This window comes from Barbatula barbatula (genome assembly GCF_947034865.1).
Source record: "Barbatula barbatula genome assembly, chromosome: 20".
Taxonomy (NCBI): domain Eukaryota; kingdom Metazoa; phylum Chordata; class Actinopteri; order Cypriniformes; family Nemacheilidae; genus Barbatula; species Barbatula barbatula.
Window position 1 is genome coordinate 12,732,172 of NC_136783.1, and position 26,612 is coordinate 12,758,783.

The 26,612-nt window shown below is 39.1% G+C and overlaps 1 protein-coding gene across 3 annotated transcripts in view; it reads right to left on the bottom strand.

Annotated features, from left to right (window-relative positions):
* The window catches only part of srgap2 (SLIT-ROBO Rho GTPase activating protein 2), a 75,492-nt gene that overhangs the window by 37,019 nt on the left and 11,861 nt on the right, over positions 1-26,612 (bottom strand). For all 3 annotated transcript variants that reach the window (XM_079483864.1, XM_079483863.1, XM_079483865.1), the window contains exon 3: positions 1,988-2,180. In XM_079483864.1, coding sequence (XP_079339990.1) covers positions 1,988-2,180 — 193 coding nt within the window. The remainder of the gene's footprint in view (positions 1-1,987; positions 2,181-26,612) is intronic.

A 26,612-nucleotide genomic window follows, 5' to 3' on the forward strand; every position in this document is an offset into this window, starting at 1 on the left:
TCACGTATGACCATTTTAAAAAGGGAAATGACAGGAAGCACTGTTGTGTTTTATATCATTCTATTTCATATTACTTAGTTTACATATAAATTTACATGGAAATAAATATAATATGGGATTAACATAGAGGGTTCTGCTCCCGGCCAGTGGAAAAGCAAGCCGGTTCTGAATGGTGCCATCCTCAGCCAAGAACCGGCTCCGGTACCAGCACCGGCCCCGTTGGAAAAGCGGTCTGACCACAGAGCTGTCACACAAACCTCATGTCCCTCTCAAAAATTCGGTCTGTTAATTATTGATCACGTCTGCCAGTCATGTGCCGTATGTTGACTTTCCCAGACATGAAGCAGACCTTCAGACCTTGTCAATAAGAGCCATGGAGCCAAGTGAATTTACCAAAACAAGGCAAAGAATTTTAAAAGTGTGAGTAGCACCTGACAGGAGATGGTGTAAAGGTGACAAATGAACGCAGCATGAAATAATGAAAGGAAAAGTTCAGGCTCTGGATACTCCCGCTGTCAAAACAATGCCTGGGGCAAAACTGTAAGAAAGAAACTTGTGCCAACTGACAAAAATACACAGGAAAACCAGTCTATGGTAAAAATCCTGTCTAACATATTTACACAGCGATATAGAAGGGTCAACAATGTATTATAACAAAACGGTCCATTGGGAGCTAAGGAGGAACTGTCATCAATGTTATCGTAGTTTTTGAAAATCTGTTTGCAGTAAACACACAAAGTAAAATGCTCAGTATGCAAAGTTATTCTTAAACCGCTTTTTATTTATGCCTTTTCTTTATTGTCAGGTTTTCAGCATACATGTGCTATTCCAGGCAAGCCTGAAATGAAATCCTGAGAAAACTCTTCAAAAATGAAGGTGGAGCTTATAAAAACAATACACTAGAGAAGGGGTTTGACACAACTCAAAGGAAGGTCTTGTTTGGACTGAACACATACATTTATTACAAGCTGATCATTTCAATGAAATATAAAGGGCCAGCTAGGACATTAAACAATACAAAACTGCATTGTAGTTCATAATGGAAGCCCTTTAAGCATTTTCTCTAGTCTTTTAAAAAAACACCAGCTGTTTCACCATAATACAAGACAATAACTCTTAACTGCTACAATATCAGGATCAAATGTGGGTCACTGGAGCAGAACCAAAGACTTCGAAGAAAATACTTGACATTATTCCATGATCAGAATCCCCACTACTATCTCATCAAAGTTATGAGACAAAGCCGCTTATATAACAGCGGGGTCTTCTGAAAAGACTCACTGTACTCTCATGATCTGAGAACTGGCTCATCGCAAACAATGAGTAACAAGGAGACCTTGTTTACAGCTGCAGGCGAAAATACACTTATTTTACAAAAAGGTAAAATATTATAACAGTTGTTTATGCTATTATACAATTTCTGTTCTAGTTTTTTAATGGAAGAACAATAAAGTTTCATTTTGAAAACTTTTAATAATCCCAAAGGGATATATAACATTGGATATCTCATGACCTTGGTGAGTTTAACTCAGCGTTTTTAATCTCCACTGAAAAACAGCTTGTGTAATCATGCATGAGAGGGAAAAAAGCCTGGATAAACATATTGATCTGAAACTGTGCGCAGGTAAGAGCACATATTACTAAACTGCACTGTTCAATTTAATTTCTAAATATAAGTATAATTAAATCTATTTATATTTTAATTATTTATATTATTTTACCATTTAATAAAGAGTTTATTTGCAAAACCAGATTTTAGTTTTTTTACTATGGTATCGTGTTTTTATAGTTTTTTTTGTTAGTTAGCTGCGTTCTTTGAGTTGTTATTATTTATTCAAAACAACCCAGATGTAGTTTGATATCAATTGGAATCCATAATAAAACTTTTTATTAAAAATGTATTAATTTTTATTAAATTAACAGAATTTTGTTTACAAACTACTTCATGGCATCAGCAAAAACCAGCCTATAATAATCGTTATCTTACTTGTATTGAGGGTCTTTTGTGTAGCGTGTCTTGGCCAGGAACCTCTCAGCCAGCTTCTCGAGGTTGCGCGAGTAGTCCATCTCGATTTCGGCCTTCTTGCGGAAGAAGTCCTGCAGGTCCTGCAAGAGCTGCACCCGGAGCTCACATTGCTGGTCCAAACACTTGAGCTGCTCCACCAGCTGAGCTCGAATCTCTGCCAAACAGAGCACAAGACAAGAAAGCGGTTTATTGTAGTACTTCACAATGTGGTGTGCAAAAATGTGTTTAAGTAACTTTTCAATTTTGTAAATGTGTTAAAAATCGGCCACCACTATCATAAAAGTTCAAACATACAGGATTTTGATCCAGGAGGAAAACCTATGAAATAAGAATATCATTGTACTAAAGCAGAGATGACAATAATATTCTTGGATTGAAAGAGAGACTCCAAACATGCATAGTTGTTACTGAGTGGAGATCAGGTCCATCAAACACACATTTTCAGAGACAGTTAATCCAAGCTTATCGCTTCTCATTTCCGTTTTCTACAGCATCTCTTCCTCTTTCTCCCTGTCCAGCATCCAGCGAGCACACAAGCATGGCTCCAAATGAATTTACTCCTTTCAACACAAATCCGCTTTGGGAAATATTAAATTATCTTGTTCAATTGAGCTCTCTGCTTCTACAGATACATTGACTTGTTGTGCATACAAAGTCTTTGAATAATAAACCATGATATGAAACAACACATTTGTTCTATTAAACACGTTTTTCTTACCTCGCCCCATGACTCTTGTGCCAACAAATGAAGGGCTGGTGTCACCAACTGAATTACTTGGCTCAAATGTTAGTCTAGAGCCCTGTTTGTTTGCATGATTTAACATGGTTGCTTAACTTTTCAAAGCAATTCAGTTTCCAGCTGAAGGATTACATTTCTATTGACGTCAACTCACGAATTCACTGTCAAACCACAAACTTAAAAGTATGATAAACCACCTGAGCCACATATCAAATCCACAATACCTTTGCCTTTTCTGCTGAATAGAAACCTGATGACTTTTGCTTCCATGTGCTCTCACCGTCCCAGCCAGCAGCAGAGAGGAGAGGTTCAGGATCTGACAGTCTCGGGGCTATGATACCCAACTGCCCCGGTTGCATTGTGCTTTTACGCTGAGAGAACACTTTCAGTCTGACATCATAGAGAAGTGGGATTTCCATGGCCTCTGTGTCTCTACAAGCTCCTAACACAACAAACTCACAGACTTCCCTTCAGACCGCTGGCGTGATTGTGAAACCCGGTGTAACGCCAGGCACGGGGCACACTCACTGGGCATTTTTCACACGACATCATCACGATACTACTTTTATAGTTGTGCTGTATATTCCATGTCGGTACAAATAACCAGTCGGCCCCTCATTCAGGTATGCTTTGTCAAACATGTGTCAATACCACTGACGCTGTAATTTTCTGCTCTCCGTATAATTTATGATGATAAAAATTAGGAAATGAGTCAGTAGTGTATTGTAATGCCTCAGATCTCAAAGGGAAGCCTGTCATTTCAGCAAAAGGCCAATTGTATCTAAACACGCAAACACAGCATGAGGCAGCATGGTCGGTCAACCCGCTGGGTTTTCATTATGTCAATGTGACCTTATTGAGATAAAGGTAAAGACTACAAAAAATCAACCGCATGTGAGGGTTGTGCGTATGTCATGGTTGAAAAACAGGAACATGGAGAATGTCTTTTAAAACTTTCAAATGCAGAAAAAAGACGCAGAATTCAAGTTCAATTCTGAGGATGTGGAATTAAAACCGAATGAAATTGAAGGCAATTGCAAATCAACATCATGTGAGAGATGAACAAATCAATACAAACTTTGACTTAATAAACTTGGAAATATAAGGGATTCATCTCGAAGTTTTGCAAAATTTTAAATGATGGTACCCCCGTGTGGTCAGGCCGACTTTATGTGGAGATTGAAACTCATGCAAGATGTTCTGCCTTTGTCAGGGGCTCATAAAATGCTTCCCAAGTCTGTGAAATACTGTACCATTTGTGAGCTATTCTGAGTCTACTCATAGAGTGAAATACACATTTACATTTAGTCATTTAGCAGACGCTTTTATCCAAAGCTACTACTGTATGACTGTATGACTTTCACAGCTACACAGCTACACTATCATTGAAAGGCTATAAATTATCTTCAGTTCATTTCCACAAGAGCTCCACTGGGTGTCTGGACCCACTTTGATTCACTCTATGAAATCAATAAAGAGCTTTAGAAATACAGTATGTTCTCTGTAACATTTAGGCCGGGATTGAGATTACAGATTACCCTCTCGCCTAATCTCATAAAATTTTAAAGATGTGCTTTTATTGACAAAACCCTTCAAATGTATGCGTTTACATGGGCATTATGTTACAGACCTTAATGTCTTACAAATGAAAACAAATCTCAACTTTCAAACCTGTATGACTTTCTTTTCCGCAGGACAAAAAGAAGGTATTTCATAGAATGCTGATAACCAAACAATGGCGGTACCACTTTCATATTGGTTTTGTGCCCATACAATGGAAGTCAATGGGGTGCAGTGTTGTTTGGTTATCAACTTTCTGTAAAATATCTTGTTTTGTGTTCTGCAGAAGGAAGAATATCGCACAGGTTTCAAATGACAAGAGGGCGAGTAAATTATTACAGAATTTTGGGGCGAACAATCCATATCAAACTCTTGAATTAAAAGTCATAAGGAAATGTTGTACCGATGGAATGAAATGAGTACTATGTCACAAGACTTGAGGCACAGAGACCCAGATGAGACCACAATAAGATAATGACGGGTAATTAAAAAAGAAAAATGTATTGTTCATTCTTACCCAAAAGCCTATTACATTGGAAGGTTTCACTTTAGCAGTTCGTAACAACATCCAAAAAAGCCACTCGTACTTAGAAGCGATTCGCTTAAAGAGAACACTTGGTTTTTGCACTGAATTATGAACAAGTTCAATTGAGCTTGATTCAAACAGCCTGTGCCTGATTGAGAAGCATTAGTCAAGCATGTCCTAAACATTAAGACGACATTAAAGCTTAACCCATGTCAAAGTAGTCAGACTGCAGTCTCATTTGCTGAACATGCATTATATAACGACATAATTGCATAGCTGCATGGTGCTCTTTCAGACAGAGATGTTGCTTTTTCAAGCAGCCAGCGTGCCACAAATAAGTGACTGGGGTTCCATTATAGACCAGAACAAAACACAGCGTTGGGTAATACCTGCTGGTCTATGAACAAAAGTCATCACAGCATCCTGTTGAGATTTCTGCTCAGTCTGGGTATTAGACAGGCACGTATTATTGATTCTGGTGCCTCTTAGTTAGAGGCGGATGAGTGTAAAACAGAATGACAGACGAGCTGGCATAAGACAAAAGAGGAACAAGGAACCAAATGACTGACTACGTTTTAATGTAAAGCAGGTCACTCAAAAATTAAAACACCGTCATCATTTACTCACCCTCTTGGCGTTTTAAACCGGTATGACTTTCTTACGTCAGCAGAACACAAAAGAAGATATTTTGAAGAAAGTTGGTAACTGAACAGCACCGCATCCATCTCCTTTTATTGTATGGACACAAAACCAATGCAAGTAAATGGGTGCAAGATACCAACATTCTTCAAAATATCTTCTTTTGTGTTCTGAAGAAGAAAGTCAAATAGATTCGAAATGACAAGAGGGTGAGTAAATGATGAAAGAATTTTCATTGTGGGGGGGAACTATCCCCTTAAGTGATTAATAGAAATACCTAAAAATGTTGGCCTGTATGATTTGCATGAGAACCTCAACCCCCTTTGCTTTCATTATAGAGAAAAGGTTCAGACACTTCTCCATTTGTGTTCTACCCAATAGAAAAAGCTATTCGAATGTGCTTCAACCTGAGGGTGAATAAATAAAGTCAACATTTTCTCTTTTTCAGGTGAATGCATGTAAAAAAACTAAAGGTTTAAAGTCCATTGACAGTGCACATGAACAGTTCACTGGACTGTTATCTGATGGTACAGCCTCTTCCAGGCCAAATCTGCTCCCCTCCCCTTCTTATCCCAGCTGTCACTCTGCTCATTTCCCTGAGAGCGTCTCGGCCGGCTACCCGAAAAACCACACCCCAAATCTGTCATATCTCATTACAAGCCCTGGCCAAGGGCACCAAACTCCAGGCTGGTTGCCAGAGCTTAGAAATCACCAGGAGGTAGACAGCGAGACTGCTGTCTTTGAGAACCGGTCTTCGTGTTCTCAATTCTGGACCGCTGGGGTGCCATGGTGACTAAGGGGGTGAGATTAGTGCAACAAAGACATCTCAAAGGGGTTTGTGGACAACACGCTGACATTTTATATAAATTTTGAATTAAAAGACCTAAATTGACTATAGTCTATATTTTTGCTTACTCCATTCTGTCAGTAAGGTTTTGGCAGCATTGGCCCTGTTTCATTATAAACGTGTTTCTTTAATATCAATGGGTTTTGGGAACGCTTATTTTTTCAGAAAATTACTCATTAAAATTTACTGAAAATGCTGAGGAACTATTTTTTTACTTAAAGTGATAGTTTACCCAAAAAGGAAAATTATTTTACCATTTTACTTTCGGTAAAGCAAGCCTGGTTGTGTTCATATGCTGTTTGGGGCCATTGTGGACAACTATACTGTATTTTTTTTCTCACAGCTGGGTGTGAGAAGGCAGCAACATTTGTTAAAAATCGCATTGTGCAGCTTTGAGTTAGACATTGTCTTCTAAACTCTTATGAGATACAATAAAACAAGGTCTGAAAGGGAGCAGTTGTTTCCAGGAGGCTGGATGGATGGTGTATACGGTTTGCGTCACCAAAGGCAGCTTGAAGGAAAATCCTTCATTCAGCAGAGCAAACAGGAAGCAGAAGGGACCCAACAGGAAGTCATGTTGTGCAGCCTGTTATAGAAGGACGGAAGGAGGAGGAGTTATGGAGCCAACTTTACAATGTGCAAGAGGATCTGAACTAAACCTCCAGGGAGAATGGGAAGAACAGCTGGGTTGAGTGAGATCTCGCACATGCGCTTTAGTGTGAGCATGACTGGGAGCCCAAACTACAGCGAGGAAGAAAGAATGTATAGGTTTTTTTCCTGTCACATGTTCTGGGTCTCCAGATTGGTCTGTCCATCAGTTAATAATATATTTCAGCAGGATGGATTATATTAGTTCCAGACATGCCAAACTAATCCTCAAATGAAAGATGCATTCTTGATCGAGGGAACGGGGGAACAGGAAATTTAGGGGGGTATGGTTTCAGGAGAGGTGGAAAGAGAAAAATAAGGATGAGAAAATGGTCTGAGTTACAAGTACATCACTGTACTTTTCCGCATTTAAGTACATCTATCGAAAATGTTCATGCCTTATATTAATTCTCATAACCTACAACCTCCAAACCTAGAAAAAAAATATTTCATTTCCAGGTTTTCTGCGATCATGGTACCCCTGCAGGAATTGGAAAAATCAAGGGAAGGAGTAAAATTACTTCAATCTTATAAGCTTGTGATAAATGATACGTTTGGAGCATTATAGCATCATTTCACGTCAGCTGTCATTAGCCTGATGAGGAAGAGACTCATTTGAGATTATTTGGTCTATAAGAATCATTTTAAGGATGTGAAACCGTGACTCTAATGGAAAGCGTGTGTTAAGTTGATGAGGAGAGATGGAGGAAAGACAAGAGGAAAACCAGGCACATGAATGAAACCACGCTGACATGCCAACATCTACACCAATGAACATCAGAACGAACAGATGAAAAGAGACACACTGCCATCAGAGAGCAGCTGTCAGGACAAAATACACATCTTGGTGGAGCAAAAGAAGAGGAAGCGCGTGTGTGTGTGCGCATTTGTGACCTAAGGCTAAAAAATAAACTCAATCTGACAGAATGTTATCAAAGCCTTAATTACCCTCAATTACCATAATCAAACCTGTTACCATGGAAACCAAAGTCTACATGAAGACTGAGGAAAGTGTGAAAATCAGAATCACTCTGAGAATTCCCTTGATTAATCATTAAAACTTTAACAGGAGATAATTGCCCAATGATGGTGACCCATATTTCCTGTTCCACGGATAACCCGCTTCAGCGTGAATGAATGAGCAAACACAGACATGAATTTCCATCAGGAGATAGAGACTATTGGGGAAATGAAAAAACAGTTGTCACCTATGCATACATTGTAAAATGTAAAGATCGCACACTCATACATGTGACAGGATTGTGTCTCTTGAATATCTTTAGGTCAGAGACGTGGCTTTGTGGACGATGCTCCAGACATGTTGTGAAACAGTGTCTCACCAACCCTAGATCGAGTTTGGATCATGTTATCCTCTCCCTTCCCCATTGCTTCACGTGTCTCTTTTCTATGCTCTCAGAATAAAGGACAAAAAGGCCAAAACTTTTCAAAAATGACAATTTCATTTCATCGTTTACTTACCCTCATGTCACTCAAAACCTGTGTGACTTTCTTTATTATATTTGGAAGAACGTTGGCAACTAAACAACAATGGACCTCATTGACTTCCATTGTTTGAACACAAAACCACTAAGACATTTCAGAAAAAAATATTTTCCTGTTTTTGACTTGAAAAAAGGTGCAGTTTTGGAATGACAAGAGTAAAAAGTAAAAAAATGCAAGAATTGTCATGTTTAGGTGACCTATAACTTTTTAACATTTTAGAACTGACATAACGGATAAAGGAACAAACAAAATGGCGGAAACAAAAACTGGTATATACACTTATAATAATGTTGGTAATTAGAGTATTTGGTTCAGACGAAGTAAACTGACACTGATCTAAATTTGTAAAAAATAAAAGAATGTCGCTTATACAGACAAATGTCTATTGATCTGTCTGCAATGGTACTGGTAAAAACAGAAGATTCTGTATTTAAGTCAGCTAGCTTACACAATACCTGTGGAGATCAGTTCACAGTTTGATGGCAGATGTTCAGGGCATTCCAACACTGGTCCAATGAAAACATCTGGGGAATGGAGGGCAGCTCTACCTCCCTGGTAGGTTTGTCAAGAATGAGCCAACTGGGAATGTACCCACTCAGCGGGATGACATTTCTCTCATAAAGACTTGTTCTGTGCTGTAGCTGTGCAGCTCAGGGCAGAAAATATTAACCCATTTCAAGATCATATGACAACCAGCCTGCCTCAAAAATGCACAGCGGGAGGTCATGCTATGATATTTGAAAACTCCAAGAAGGACTGAATGAAACTGACTTGAATATATGAGAAACCAAAGAAACTTCGAAAACTAGTGGATTCCATGTCCAAGTCTATTCTTGTTTATTGAGGCGTCGGGCCAAAACCCTGGGCATGAGTAGAGAAGAAATTCTTTGGCTGTAAGGAAAACAGAAGTCAACCTTTACTCCAGTCTACAAGCCAATGATGATTGCAAACCGTTTCATAGCTTCGCTGTCCTCTGTCGATTGTGCAACATTGATGTTAATGATCGAGCGCCAGGGTCTGCTGCAGGACTTCTTCAATTAGCGATTGGCACATGGTTGGGTTAACACTTTCAACAGTCCATTAACAAACAGCGACTACTGAATAGGAAATAATGGACAAGTCATTGGGGTCATTTAAAGCTTTATGTGGTTGATTGGCTTTGAAATATCGCTTTTAAAGCTAAGCACAACGTGAGCAAGTTATCAATAAATTTATAATAAAAAACAAATTGGTAAATCTTTAACTGGGGAATCATGCATTATGACAAACATCCAAAAACGAAAATACTACGACATTTTCTTGTAAAAAAAAGTAATTTATAGGGCAGCTGAGGAACGCATCATACACTACTAAAAAATACTAAAAGTCCATTTTGAGTTAAGTTGTGTTTCTTTAAACATTTCTTGAATTTCTATTGTGACAGAAGCCCAACAGCAAAGATCAGTAAAGGTATGTGCTTACACCACATATTCTCACAAGAGTCCTCAATAAATGTCTTTTTTTGTCGGTGACATTGCCAGAGGAGAAGCAGAGCCAATTAGCAAGCACAGCAAATAATGGGTTGCTTAATACACAGAGAATCAGAAGAGATGTGTGTGCGGGTGTGTGAGTTTCACAATCTGCTGTACTTCACTCTTAGATTCCTATTTGACAAATGAAACCTTTCATATTTCATCAGAATATAGTCTTACTTCAAAGACAAACCAAAAGGAGAAGACGACTCCAATATCTTCCCCGAGATATCCACCATAACATCGGCGATAATAATGAGCATAACCAACACAAATCACATCCCATTTAACCTCAGCCTGTAAAACACATGGTATTTGGAACATGAACAATACATTTAATCTCATCTGTTGGCTTTGTGCTATATTGAACCTTTAATAACGCCGTCTCTTGGCTTCATGTCTTTAAATGCTTGATTTTAAAGAGAATTGTTGGTGCTTGTGGCGGCTCTAGTTTCAGTGATTTGGTGGCTGGTGTGAGAATGTGTGTGTTAACCAGGTTCCCTCCATTTTACCTCAAAATTTGACTAATGTGTTTTTCCTCCCATTTAGGCCACTTAGAGGTCACATGTGATCCCCAGCGGTCTTCAATCAAATCAAGTAACGTGTGTACGTGTGCGTGTGTGTGTGTGTGACTGTGTACTGACTCCGCCCCTTGAGTGTGACTGACAGCCACAACTCCCAGAGTCCCAGGCAACCAATGAGAAGGACTTTTTTCTCATATTTTGGACCAGTATCTATTAACATTCAAACATCAATGTTACTAATGACTAAGTAGCATTAAAACATTACAAGTGTCTGCTAACATTAAAAGAGCACCGCTCCATCAATTATTTCTGGGTTGAAGTGGGAATTTCTAAGAGTACATGAAGGCAGCATTAATTCTGGTGTACTTTTTGCTACATACTCAGCAGACAACATACAGTAAAGTAATGCTTTGCTATCATAAAAGACCTTTTACCGGTAGTTTGTTTAGTTTAGAGTTAAGACTCATTATGGGGGAACAGACAACAAATACACTGCATACAACACACATTTGCATACTATGTGAAGCATCTAAACAAATACTCTTGAAAAGCAAGACATATTATGCTAACTTCATAGTAATGTTTGCAAAGTAAGTGTTTTACAGTCTAATAATCTACTACATTTTGCTGAATATATGACTTGGACATTAATACACTGCTTAACATCCCGCATGTGCATAAAATTACTCTAAAAGGAAAACACCTCCAGTAATGTTGCCGATCTGTTTATGCCCAGAAATTGACCTTCTGTCAGACTTCATGCTTTGTGCCACTGGTGCCACTTCCTTACCTCACCCAGTCCTACCCAGACCAAACGCCACGAGCGGACACGGCCATCTGTGATGCAGTATGGTCTCCTGCTCCACTCCCCAGTGTGCCATGTACAGCATCACTCCTTCTACACACCGTAAAACCAGCCAGCCATCTGGCAAGACAGATAATACGGCCAGGAATTACAGGATTGTGTGCCGCTTCCTCAGACTAATGTACCGTGACCAGGTTAGTATGGAAAAGATACAACAACAATCCAATAATAAACTAATTATGCTCATAAGGGATTATTTCAGACCAATGCCAGCAATTTTATCCGAGGCGATTTGGAAAATAAAATATAATTCTTCTAACATAGCAACCACTCGGCACACCATAGCAACCGCATAGCAATGACCTGGTAACCAACCATAGCATCCCAGCATCAAGACAGTGACTTTTGCACAGATAAGTAGCATGGAGAATAGTGACAATCTAGTTTTGTCGTCATTGGGTGACACACCCGTTAAAAAAAAACCTGAACCTGTTTGCAATGACAGCTTTGTGACATAGGGTGCTTATCTATGAGCAGTGTGATATTAATGAACAGACTTCTCTATCAAACAGTGAAAAACAGCATCTTATCAAGCGATTAGAGGATCAGACTAACATAAGCACGAAAGGAGGGAGGAGAGGATTGAAACCAATTATCTGTTAAAACAGATCTTAAAGGAAAAACCCAAAGCTTTCCTATCGCACAAATCCTTTGCAGCATCAGGCAGCAGTACAATTTTCCCTCCCACATACAGACAACTATAAAACAACAGATTACTAACACTTAACACACAAATGCAAATGCAGAACTCCACCATAAGGTCCAATGAACTTAAGACACTGTCTCAGTCTGTGTTTACAAACGGACAACGCATATTAATCAGCTTTCCTGTCCGTCCGGGGATTTGAGAGGGGGTGTGTTAATCCAGCAAGCTTTGGCAGGAAGTGGTTTAAGAACCAGCCTGTGCGACAAACACGCAGGCGGGTACACGAGCAGCAGCACTTATGTGTAGGGACGCAGGGTTTGGAAAAATTACAGCCACTCGTCTTCCGTAAGTGAGGGCCGAGGTCAAGCTCAGAAACCACATATACACAAAACCTCGATCTCTATATTCAGACCTCATGAACTGTATTGTACTGGTTCTGTGCGGTGTCAAGCATAACACATTGTTTGGACTTTCAAAGACAAACAGTAGGTGAAACATCTCCAATAAATAAACACGTGATGTTTTACAAATACATTTTGTCTTAGAGCTAAGAGCGATAGCTGGCAATTGCATCTGTTGGCACTACAGATCAAATTTAAGGTGCTTGTCAGCCGATTCACATAAAATATATGGACTTTTCATAATTTATTTGTCAATACCCATGCATGCACAACTTCTTGTGGCATAAACTGGAATGCCAAACACAAACACCCAACATCATGGACCTCATCGATGCTCTTGTGCCCAATGGGAAGTAAATCTCCACAGCCATGTTCCAACATAGAGAAACCCATTCCTAGAATAGAAGCTATGTTACAGCAATGTTACATTAACACCCATGCTTTTTAAATTAAATGTTCAATAAGAACATATGGGTGTTGACAGAGGTTTGGCTTTGTAATATAAATTCATATCACATTCTGCGTTTTTTCGCAGAACTCAATGCACCGTGTTTCGTTAATCCTCCAGAAAATTCCTGGAAAAGCAGATGCATCTCTGGAAAGGCATGATGCTTTTATAGTTCTTCAAAAATCTGAAGAATGAACAAAGAGCAGGACAAGAAAAAGAGAGCAAAGGATTGATATTGACAGGTCCTGTTTCTTTCTCATAAAGCTCTCTCCGTGCAACACTTTCCTTTACTAGAGGAAACAATAGACCTTGGATTGTGTATTTTTTATCCTATTGACATATCTGTTTATCTTGGTCTAATTCTGCCTATGCAGTCAGAAAAATTTGACTTTTACTACAAAAACTGTTATAACCTATAAGACTTCATATGTGGCAGTTGGGTTAAACTGAAAATCTGAGAGGTGAAACCACACATGCCATATGACATTCTGTGATTCCACAGTTGCACGCAGCAGATGTTTATCACATGCAGACCTATGACTTGCCTGAAGAAGAGACGTTGAGTCCAGAGAGGACGATGTGGTGAAAGAAAGAAGCAAATGATATGGATCGGAGCGTATGGATGAATAAATGAGTTTGGAGGCAGGCTGAAAAGACGAGCGGGTTCTTATCAGAACCACACATTCCCATGCTGAAGATAACAGTGACAGCAATGTGCGGTTGCATACAGATACCATCACCCACCTCCAATCAAATCTATATCTACAGACAACATTGTCATCACATGAAAAAGAAATAGACAAAGTGGGAAGGTGAGAAAAGAGGTGAGCCTTGAAGAGACAGTTTGCAAAAAACAGCCTTGAACACAATCACAAATAAATTGATGGTTTCCAAAATAATCTGGTTTCCAATAGCCCCTGTTAAGCATTGCTTGGACAAACAAGTTGCTATTATGTACACCCTCCTACACCCCATCAAGAACCCGGAGTTCAGCAAACGAGCGGCGTCTTGTATTGCCTTCTCATAAGGGCATTAAATTGCTTTCCTGATCATTCTCCTTCACAACTCCTTCCTGGTGGAACATTCTTCCTAACGTGGTCCGGTCAACCACATCTTTCACAACCTTCAAAAAACTACTTAAAACCCATCTCTTCTGTGAATACTTGACAGACAAATGAAAAAATGAATAGAAAAAACACTAACCTTTTCTCTTCTCTCAAAGGGTAGTGGTCTAGCTTTTGTTTAAACTAGTTACTTTGTATAAGCACCTAACGCTCTTTGTATGACATATCGCTTATTGCTCTTTGAAAGTCGCGTTGGATAAAAGCGTCGGCTAAATGACTTAATGCAAATGTTATGTTCCGCAAACATAAGAGCACAAGGGAGAACACTGGATCTGTATTTTTTACAAAACATCGTAAGAACGTGACCCTACAACTGGCTTACTTATAGTTGACTTCGCACAATAAATTGGAATAGAAGAAAGTATTTTAAAGGTAAAGGTCACCCAAAAATTCTATCATAATTTAAGAACCCTACTGTCAATCAAAACCTGCATGTGGCTATTTGTTTGTGGAACACAAGAGCTATTGTCTAAGTGGTTCTGTAGACGAAAGTGCATCCCTATCCTGAGTGTTCAAAGGCAAATTAATACATTTAAAATGTTTCAAAAACTTTCAAAAACGTACACTGAAAGATTTTGCTGCCATAAAACCATTTCATATGCACAGGAATCTTTTTCATTCCTAACATTCCCCTCATCTTTCTTCTGATGTCTGTATTGATTATAGATACGACAGACCAGTTTTTCATAGACAACATGCTTCATTGAAAAACTTTATAGTCACCATCTCTTTAAATGAGTACGTGCTTAATGATCAAAACTACTAATACACAGTTTAGTTTGTTTAATCCTGCTACACTGTGAGCCACAAAGGGAAAAATATGACCTCAACCTCTCTGCACTACATTGTGCTCAGGACAAGGGAACACTTACAGAACATTGTGCAAATTAACAAAATGGCCTTTCTGGCGGCTGACCACCTGCAGTTAGATTAAGCCAGTGTCCTCAGAGTGGTCTTGTGTTCCTTACGGTCTCGGCTCCGGGGTGGTGTTTACGGGTTTGTGAGGTAAGCCGACGGGCACATCGCCCACTCGTACTGCCTGCTTAGAAAGCAGAAATGAGATTAGGGGGGCACAGGACGGCCTGGTGCCCATTGTCTGCCCATTGTGTGCATCATTATTACACCCACTCAGGGTGTTGACGGGCCAGCGGTTAGCCATCGTTTTGCTGACGTATGCTGGGCCTTTGTGTGCCAGGTACGAGTACAGAGATCCAGTGTGTCTGTTTCTTGCTGTTATAGTCACAGACAGTGAAAAAACATGTATATATATTGTATATGTATATATATTCATATTCGTTTTCCAGATATACTAATATTTGCTTTCCTGATAAATCAATTTAATAATTACGTTTATTTTTCTTACACCATCGGCAAAAGCTTTCTCTTCTTGCTGTGAGCAAAGATTTTTGTTTCTCATATAAACTTTTATTTATAAAATGTTAGATATTTCACTGGAAAACAAGATAAATATATATTTTTTAATTATTACTTTAATTAAGGGCATACTTAAGAGAGCTTTTGATGGGTTTATTCCCTGAAGCATCGAGTGGTAAACACTCGTGGGTCACAAAGTGGACTGAGATGGACAGCGAAAGGTCATGAATCAATGTAACAAAAACATTTTAATCCATTCAATGACCAGCAATAACAAAGGCCTTGACATATAACGATAAGGAATGAAAAAATTACCTTCTAACTAATTTGCATTTTTACCATATTTCCATTTAGAAATGCTTTCCAGATAAATTATACCTGTCTAGGGGGTCCTGAAAAAAATTGTGAAATGCTGGAAAACTCTTATTAAAATATCTCACACACTATATGAGGTGCTAACATAATTTCAAAAAGAGTATCTGTATTTAACGAAGCAATTTAACAGCTATTGTAACAATATTCGTACTCTGCACTTTCAAGCAAGGGCGGCATTGCAAAGGCAAACACGTACTGTTTCTGCATGACAGCTGATCACAAATCTACCCATAACCTCACAGGTACTTACATACTTAAAAAGCTACATACCTCAGCTGTATATTAACATCTTAATCTTAGCCTGATGGTGCATGATGGTGACTGGGTCATTTAAACTTTGCAAGCATGGAAGATCGTTTAACCTGCAGTGTCATTTGGCACTCCCCTGGTCACGGTCCAAAAGTGCATTAAAGTTTCAAAGCACAGAGCTGGCGGGACAGGCGTGATGATGATTTAGTAGCTGGATCGAGAAGGCTTTAGAGACAAGCATCGTTTTAATACTACATAAATAAAGAGGTTATTAAATTACTGCGGTCAAAGCGAACACCTCACACAGGGCAAAGCTGTGCCGCGTGCTGAATTCCAGCAAGAGTGCGTGTTTGTATGAGGAACAGTGCTGGATTGTGTCGGTGAGTTGATGTGGACCAATATGGTTCACCTGAGCTCGAAACTTCGTGGTCAACCAAAGGTAACTGTTAGAAAAGAGTAAACATTATAGTGTGCGAAAGTGTGTGTGCGACTACACAAAAACAGCCCAAGGGTGCATTAGCAGAGACTTACATCCGAGCAAATATGAGGCTTGTGTCAACACACGAGCAAGAGCTGGGTTTCACAGCTCTTATGGTCTCAGCCTCAGACGTTACACCCACGGACGGTTGGCTAAACGTCTGATGCATAAAGCACACTTCAGCACATTCGAAGTCGTCATCTGATTGGTTGAATTTCAAAGGATTTCCGGGAGACGTGCGTGTTGCGTTCTTTAACGGTCCGCCTAAAACAACACTAAGCCATCTGATCTAAGAAGTAAGCTGTTGTGTTTACAACGGTTGCAATAAGAATTCATCACAATCAACTAAACGCCTAATTCTTAAAAGTATGCGAAGTTCACGGCATAAACTTATAATCATTGCTGTTCCTCACCTCTAAACATGACACGGCACAAAACGAGACGTGATTGGTTGCTTTACCTGTCAGTCAGATGGGCCTTGGCCAAAGAAAGCAGCGAAAGCTTCTGAAGGTCTGGCTACGCGAGACTACAGCTATTATAATGGTAAGTGTGACTGTGGAATTAATCTGTAATGTTAAAAAAATCACAAATTCCACATACTGTATGTAATGTAAGGCTGGGTAATGTAATGAATGAAAACCATTCAAACAAACAAACCAATAATATATCCTCATGCAACCAATTCGCAAACAGCTAAGAAAGACTGTAGTACATTTACATTTAGTCATTTAGCAGACGCGTTTATCCAAAGCGACTTACAAATAGTTCGGGGACCAATACACGATATGTCATACAAAGAGCAATAGTACAATAGGTGCTAATACAAAGTTACTAGTTTCAACAAAAGCTAGATTACAACCTGTTGAGAGAAGAGGTTTAGTGTCTTTTATTTTTGTAAAATGTGATAACTTGCTAAATAATCTGTTACAATAATGCATTCATCCAAAAATAAAAATTCTGTCATCCTTTTCTCACCCTCTTGTCAACGGTGGTACCTATTGATTTGGGTTTTGTGTGCAGACAATAGAGGTGAATGGGATCTAAATGTGGGCGGAGCTACCAGAACATTCTAGACACAAGCAACAATGAAGTAAATGACTTGAGGCAGCTGGTGTGAGATGTATCGATTCTGATCCTGTCGAGAATGATTGCAAAAGACTGTTTAAAGATCAAACTGAATTCCAAACCATTTCCTAAAGTAAAAAACAGGGAAAAAAAGAATACGAGACGCCGACAGACGTCCAATATATTTATTACCCGCAATTGAACCACAAAAAGATTAAGCAGCTCCATATCCAATCCATCAAAATTCACTTGAGCTTCTTGTTTGTTTTAAAGTGATTGCCATATACTGTAGCATGGGAACCTGATAGCTTCTGGTCAATAAAACTGGCAGCATTTCAAATCATCTCTGGCCTCTCCAAACCAGGTGGTGTTCTAAACGCAATCTGATCTAAGGATGAGCTCTGTGACCCCGCTGGCGACATCTAATATAATGGAGAATGCATAGGGCCATGGGTGAAACAACAATAACTGTCTGATTGTGCTTGAGGTTCTCGCATCGGGAACCAGAACAGTAAACAATTAGGGTTTAATCAAAACCGTCTCTAGGCAGTATTTTTATCTGAGGAATATAGAAGCACCAGAGGAATTGTTAAAAAAAAATCTCGACAGAGAGAATAACTAATGATTTGAGAAAGCTGTATAAATGAACTTGAATTATAAATGTCTTTATTAGATATGCATTATATGGCAGGCAATACTTGTATCTATTTTTCAGCATTGTAGTTTACATTTAAATATAACAAAACCTGTTACCATGGCATCAGATATTGCAAGTGATTTGTCCATCGCTATCTATAAAAATGTTTTTACAGATCTATCATGTTTAAAATACAGTAATAGCCGTAATAATAGTGCAAATTTTAAATCTTTTCATTTTAAACATGTAATTTTACGTAACAAAACGCCCAAGCCAGAAAATTTTTCCAACTTTCTTTCTGGATGTTTTTAACCGTGAAATATGGAAAAGAAAAACCATAATATTACAGGATGACTGCAAATTTACAGTAAAAACATAACTGGGTGTCATTTAATGTGGAAAACTGTTATTTTTCTGGTGTCCCAGGTGCCAGGAAATTGCAGGGAGGGTTTAGATTTGTTTTTAAAGTGCATGTGTATAATCAATGTGTCTAATTTCAGAATAAAGCTGTTTGTATCATGATAATAATGCATTAGGATATATATATTTATATATATATATAAATATAAGTTCTAATAACATTTATAGACATGTCAAAAGCATTCTGAGTCACAAATGAAATGTTAAGTAGCTGTGGCAGAAGCTCACAAACCTGACTGGGGAACGATGTAGACATCTGGCCTTCTGTGCCGTAACTCATTCTGAATGTAGCGGCAATTCCTTTGCTTAGACAAGGGCGACATTATAACCGCTGTAAAACTTCAAACCCTTCCTGCCCTCACACACAGACCTGCATTGTGCTGGCGGGACCAGTCTGAAGTGCCCGAATCGGCAGGATCTTGCGGAGACTTTTCAGCGACTGCTGCTCTATTCCCTGACCCAGTGAATTCAGAGTCTCCGAGTTGCCAAATATCCTGGCAAAACATTTGCTTTTGAATAACCATGAGTCATTTCAAGCCGCTTTTCAGGTACCATGAATAAATATAACGTTACTCATTCTAACATGGTTTACAGTGGCATTCATGTAGTTGGCAGATGCTTTTATGCAAAAAAAAAAGAATGTGGTTATGGTACAAATAAAATATTGATTCTATAGAGAGGAAAATGTATCGCATCATTAGATGACGTAATGTTATACAGTCTTGTCATTACTCAAGGAGAACGTAGAGGGCACAGAAAAACAGCTGAATCAGAATTTGCTGTTTCAACGGCCACAATCTCTTAATCGTCCAGCTGCCTCTGCTCTCCACCACTCCTCACGCACGGGTGGCATAACTCATCCCAGCAGCCTGCTGAGTGTGAGAGCGATTTAGCCACTCGACTGGGAAACAGCAGCGCATTGCTGTAATGACTTAGAGAGCGGCACGTTTTTCAGGGCCGGGTGTCGGCTGCGACATCGTGTGAGGGTGAAATACGACATTCATTTAGGAATAGAGGAAAGCTCACAATCACCAGGGGAGACGGAGCCGCTGGGCCTAGGATGCTGCAGTGGCGATGGGCGCGGATGTTGGTGAAACAAAGAACATGAAAGCATCCTTTAAAAGGCCATTAGGTTCAAACTGTCCCTGGCTTGTTGCTAATTTCCAGCTCATGTTAGATGGATTGCTGGTGTGACACAATGCTGCGTTACACAAGGTGATGCATCTATTGTGCTCACTTCATACTGCAGATACACAAACACACAGAAAGTAGGCCAGTGTGAACTGGATAAGAGGGGAAGGAAACTCACAACACCTCAGCAGAATTATACTGCAATATAATGCAATATAATAACTTTTCAAGACAAAACACATCCTTTGCAATAAAAAAGTGAAGGAAGGGAGACACGGTTCTACTTACTAAATCTGTTTTAAGCATTCTCAAGGCAATTATGAAATTGACGGAGCTGAAATGTTTACTTGTAGTAAATTTTGAGTAAATTCATATAGCGTACAACATGTTTATATGGTTTCAAAATCTGTACTTGTATATTTAAATTGCCACTGATCATGAATTCCTTCTGACAACCAGTATCTCCATATTTCGTGATTTTATTTGTGGCTGGGTTTTGCAAATATCCAAATCAACAAAAAGTGCTTGTCAACTTTGACAAAACAGTATTTAATCATTTAAAGAACAGTGTTTTTCCTGAAAAAGGCAAATTTGTACATCCACTGTTTTGTGATGATGAAGGACAGTGATGATAAAAGCTTTATTTTAGCTATTGGCTTAAATTAACAGGAACAAAAAGTAAAAAAAACATTATTACGTTAAAGAGTCATGGTGCGGTGATGCACAATAACAATTTTGTAACACATGCAACAAATATAATTATTATATGATGTTTATTTATACTATTCATATATATTGTTCATATTACTGTTTAGGAAAGATAAGTACAAAATTAATTTGCAAAGCTCATTTAATACCGTAAATGCAACGATTTTGAAGGCACTCAAAAACAATAAAAGCACAAATTCTAAAACTGTACTGTGGAATCATTAAGCAGACTTTTATCTTTACTTTCAAATTCAACCATTTTATTCATTGGTATTTCCTGACATGGACAAGAATTTTCGCCAATTACAAACCCTTACATTTTAGACGCATTCTTTCATGTGAATTTGTGTGCAACTCCGAGTAACAAACCCCAGGACCAACATCTAAAAACAGATCTTGACCTGTTTTCTAATCGTGCATGAAAGGCATGCTGATTTATGTCTTGCACTCTAAGGTCTGCAGTCCTCTGCAACTGATTTTATAAACTTTAAGATCCAGAGCAAATCCTTTCATCCCCCTCTCACTTCTCTTGTTTTCTGGGGAACGTCTGGTGCCGTTCAAGCTCCTGCAGCCGCAGGCACAGAAAGCTGCAATGCAGGGGGGGTATATCGGGACACATTGTTCTAAATTACACCGCCTGTTTTTATTTGCTCACATATAAGGTGACTGCAGGTGCTCTAATGCCACAGCGTTCACTGAGAGACGACATTTCATGCTGCAACATAAATGCAGCAGACTGCAGAAACTGCAAGGAGGTAATTTACACAGAAACAAGAGGGAGGGTAAAGCTGAGAATTTAAGTGCAAGAATCAGGGAGTATGCTGCAGTTGAAGCACACTTAATAGTGTGGAACAGTGGGGTTATATCAGGAGGAATTTATTTGCCCTATGGGTTTAATCAGGGGTGGGTTGTTATGCGCAACAGAAAACTGAACAGCCATGTGTGTCTGCAGCAGGAGGTAGCCAACGGATGATTATTTTTGACATAGTGAGAGAATCATCTGGCAATGGGATGATGAGAACCACAGTGAGGTCTAAATCCCAAGACCTTTCCAATGTTACCAGGTGATATTAGATTTTTACTTTTTTGCAAAACAGCACAAAGATTATCCTCAATGAGTCTGAGAAAAAAGTGAATCTATTTAGAATGCATAAAAAACAGATTAGACGTTAAGAATGTTTTCACTTCCGGGCATTTGGTGGTGGTGTTGCTGTGTAATCTATGCATAACAACTCGAATAATAAGATTTATAAACTCTGAACAGCCCCAGATGGCGGCAAAAAGCAATTTGGAGTAGCACATACCCAGATTAGCCTGCTGTGATTGTGATAAGTATGCTAGTGCTAAAATGTTTACTTGTGATTATCCGCCGCTAATGAGGGAATTTAGAATTTGGACATTTGTGGAAAAGTAGAATTGTTAGCATTTGTCATGCCAGCTAGAATCAACCAGACTTGAGATTGTGTTTCTAGAGGCAACTAATAAACCACAGGTAAAGTTGCTTAAAAGATCCCCAGAGATTTTTAATCTTCCAAAGGCTAGAGAAAACCCAGGTACCTACAGCGACTGGAAGGCAGACGGCTTATGCCACGGTCACCTCCATTGACTTTCCTTTATACACATGCGTATTTTCGCTGCATTGAAAAGTTCAAGTGTGGTGAACTCTGATCTGCAAATTCATGGGAGTGCAGAAATGTTTGCATGCTCAAAGTCAAGTCTGACCGTGTCTTTACCAGAGCTCCGCAGCGACTGGCTGTCTGAATTTTGCTTTGAAGATTCAGCATATGCCTTTAATACTACAGTACTGTAATCTTGTCTGGGTGTCAAATCTATAATGAGACCAGAAGGCATTCTCCGAACCCAAGCAGTCATCAATAGCATAGGTTTAATGTGGTTTTGGCAGTGGCGTAACTTTTCCGTAACAATTCGTACTTAAATATTGTTTCTGTAATAACTCGTTGGGAATATTTATCCTATAGGCTATAGTGAGCTGTCCGTCTATTGCCTACTCTGCTTTTTGACTCCAGCTCTCACAGTATGTGATACCCAACCTGTAATTTGGGGAAGGTCACTTGGCTTGTTCGTTGGTTTACGCATTTTCGAGCTTGGACACTGAATTCACAAGCAAGCGCTGCGAACGCAGATGATGCATGCATTTCAAGACTCTGTAAAAGTAGTGTGAGCAATGGGAGATAGTGAGAGGTGGTGCATCCTGCGTTTTCCACAACTTGTAGATTATAATGGATCCTAAACAATTCACAACTTCTGCAAGCGTTTTGTAATTTCTTCCAAAAATTGGTGGGGACATGTCCTACCTGTCCCACCCGCAAATTACGCCTAAGGGTTTAGGAAGATGGGCGTAAAGGAAGAGGATTATGGAGGACCCCTACGTTGCAGAGGCAGGATATTGGATCAACAGGAGGGGTCTTGTGAGACCGTCTGAGGTGGACAAGCTGAAGGAATGGGAAAAAGCAAAGCTTGTTTATCTATTACTAATTTAAAGCTACATTTGTAACTTTTTTGGGTTACAACTACACAAAATGATTGAGCCAGTATAGGGCCCTATGAAATCCGTTTTATTTTTTGTAATAATAATTTGATTTGCATTGCGTTAGCTGTTCAGCGCTACTTTCTGTTTAAGTAGTAGTAATGCAATTGCTTCCATCCAATGGAAGTCAATGGGGGCCAATGCTGTTCATCTACAAACCAGCTTTATAATATCATCTGTTGTGGAGTGCAGAAGAAAGTCATACAGGTTTGGTGAAAGAAATCTTATCTCTTAATCTCTTTCATCTCTTTAACAGTTTGATTGTTAATTATGAGGAACACTTTTGTTGTGAACCAAACATGTGAACCAACTAAACAAACAACACATCCCAGAGAGAATGAGGTCTGTTGCACTGTTCCTCCTCGCGTTTCACAGAGAGATGATGCATCAGATTGTTTCCAGCCATTGTAGTTGGGGGGTCTCCTGTTGCCATGGTAATAGCGTTGAGAGGCCCTGGGCCGCCGAGAGCAGAGGTCAGTGGCAGGATGCCAAACTCCCCCCAACAGGCATCATTAGACAATGCAAAGTGGACACAGCGTGAGTTCAGGGCACCAAGAGATGCATTGATGCACTGCAGATCCATTCAGTGGCAATCTCACGCACAGAAAATCTCCTGACACTGGCAGCTACAGAAATCACTAAAACAGCACTGCAGTCGTAAAAACGACACGCACTCCACTGTGAGATACTGTAGGAAGACAATGGCTGGCCTCTGCGTTTGATGCCACACCCTTTCCTTCAATGTCGCTTGAAGTATCTACACTGGACTCTTCCGAGCTGAACAAATAAGATTCGGCCAAAGGACAGATATTCCAGCGGTAGCGAGGCCATGTTATCAGAGGGGCCTTGAACAGGGCCGGGACTGGCCAACACAAAAAGTCTAAGCTATCCAGTCCATCCTCCGACACAACACTCTCCTCATGCACACCTCCTCTTTAAGAACTTCAAACACTTACACAGTTCCGTATATGATAGAGGTTTATGGCTCAGCCAGTAAAAGCTGGATTAAGGTTTCCCTTAACCAGCCCAAAAACAGAAAGCAGAAATGAAAGTAAAAAAGAGAGGAAAAATAGAAGTTCTGCTTCTCCAGCCGCCTGCTTTGTGTTCTCTTTATCTTCTGTTCATTTATGGACTGAAAAATAACAACTAACTGAAAAAGTGTTTGGCAAAATTGGCAAATATGCGATCATTGTTCTAAACAACCATAACACAAAATTATATAATAACAATACTTCAAATATTACCAGGATAATACTATGGATTATATAAAAAAATTGTTATCAACATGCCAGGTCAGATTAGGGCTACTGTAGAAACAACAAGGTGAATTACATGTAGGGGGACCTGCAGTGTACAGTATGTAGATAGAAATATCTCATTCTAAGGATCCAAATAAATTACACACTGGACTGTTAACTTGGCTTTTAAATTCTTAATTTAACTGAAACATAAATGTTAAGAAATAGCACTGCTGAACCACTGTAAAGGAAAGGTCTGCGCTGTGGATTTGTACAAGAAAAGAGACGATCCTTGCAAAAAATGGAATACTGCACGATAATTATTTACCTCGATTATTTCGTTTTTGCAATTGATAAAGGCCAAAATTGACAATTACGATTCACTTTCGATAAATTCCACAGCCCTACTATTGCTTAGTTGGTATATCATTTTCCAAAAATGTCAAAACCAAGAGTGAGGGAATACTGACAGTAAGTATTTTTTTAGACTAAAAATGACATCCTCTGTGACCTTATCCCTCATTTAAAACGGCCAATCTTCCACATAGACGTCACACCATCACACACATGCAATCTAGTGGGTGAACAGAAAGGTCTGTTGTGCACGGGGGAAAGACAATCTATTATTTACCGAGAGACAAACCACAGACTGTTCAGTGAAGCACAGTTTTGGTCTGCTGTAAAGATTAACAGTGACTTTCAACACTTCTTATTCAATCCAAAGTGGTGAAATACAGTTGCAATGCTTTTTCAAGAACACAAGCGCTCAATCTCAGAGATCTCTTGCCGAGTGTGAAATGAGCACAAGTGCTCAAAGATATTCCATTTAAGTAGTCGCCTCATCTGTTTGTCAGCTGGGTTGCAGAAAGCAGAGATAATATGACTTCATACTGTGCATTAACCCCCAGGAAGATACATGGAAGTGATCAACTATAACATGTCTACTATTTCCTCTAACAGAAAAATGCTTGCTTTATAAATGACGTGCTAGGCTGGAAGAAAACTGATACAGCTTGCATTTGTTTTCCTAGTCTGTCTTTGAAACGGTTGTTTTATCTAAGGAACATTAAAGGGAGGTTGGAATCTCTTCCCAACAGGAAGCTGTTTGATGTCGCTGAGCTCAAACGCCACGACTGTATCTGAACTTTAGCACTGCAGTCAGCACAAAATAGTTAAACCTTCAGTTCATTTTTTGCCTAAATAAAACAAAGATATCGTCGCTGTCCTTTTGAAACCTTGGATGTCCGAATTCCCTGTTTTTCAGGAAATTGAAGAAACACTTAAATTTTTAAACGATTTAACACTATCTTGTCAAAATTGAAAAACACTTTAATACTTTTATAGGTTAGATATTTGAGTTACAAACATAAAGGGTGACTTATAATAATGCTTTTTTTTAATCACAAAATGTGGAGATACAACGTTTAAAAAGTACATAAGCGATATAGTCCAAAATTTAAAATACAAATATTAAAATACAAAATTTAGTGTAGTATTAGTAAAATTAGTTTAGTATTTACTGTAGTGTTCACTTAAAATATGAGAGAAATGTAGAAATGAGGGTCAGACTACTTATTGAATCATTTATTTTTAAGGTCCAGTGTGTCATGTTTTGGAGGATCTATTGACAGAAATGCAATCTTATATACATAACATGTCTTCAAAGGTGTATAAAGATCTTACATAACGAAGAGTTATGTTTTTATTACCTAAGAATGAGCTTTTTCTTTCTTCATACACCGTGGGTCCCTTTGCATGAAATTCTCCATGTTTCATTATAGAAAGTATTGAAATTTTGCAATCAACTTCTCAATTATAAAGTACACATAGCTGCACAGCAGTTCCATGCTAATAAAGATGAAACAAGTTTATGATTATTAATCTGTCCATTAAACAAAAGACCTCTATGTTCCCCCCATGATTCAAATGTCGCATTATCATGCTGTAAATTATACTGCGAGCTCCTGAGAAATACCTTACAGTAACAGTGTGAATAAATCAAAAGACAAGACAGAGATTTCTATGCTTTGGGCATTCCTGTGTGGGACTGCTGGTGGGGTCAGATGACTGGGGCCCCTAACTGTCCCGAATTATTACTTCCCACTCCAATGGGGCCTTTGTAAAGTAACCGGGGGAGAAGACACAGATATAGGAAGAGAACAAGAGACAGACACACAGATCAGCATAAATGTTAAGAGTGCAGTTTTTATTCCTGACGCATTTCCTAATAAACAGGAGGTGTGTGGGTGGAGCATATCAAAGGGATTGTGACTTACATCGAGGATGCTTAAATTATGTATAAATAAAAACAAAATGTCAACGCTAACATTGGCTTTGGGGTGCAACTGTCAAAAAGGAAATCTCTAAGCGACTATCCTGCGT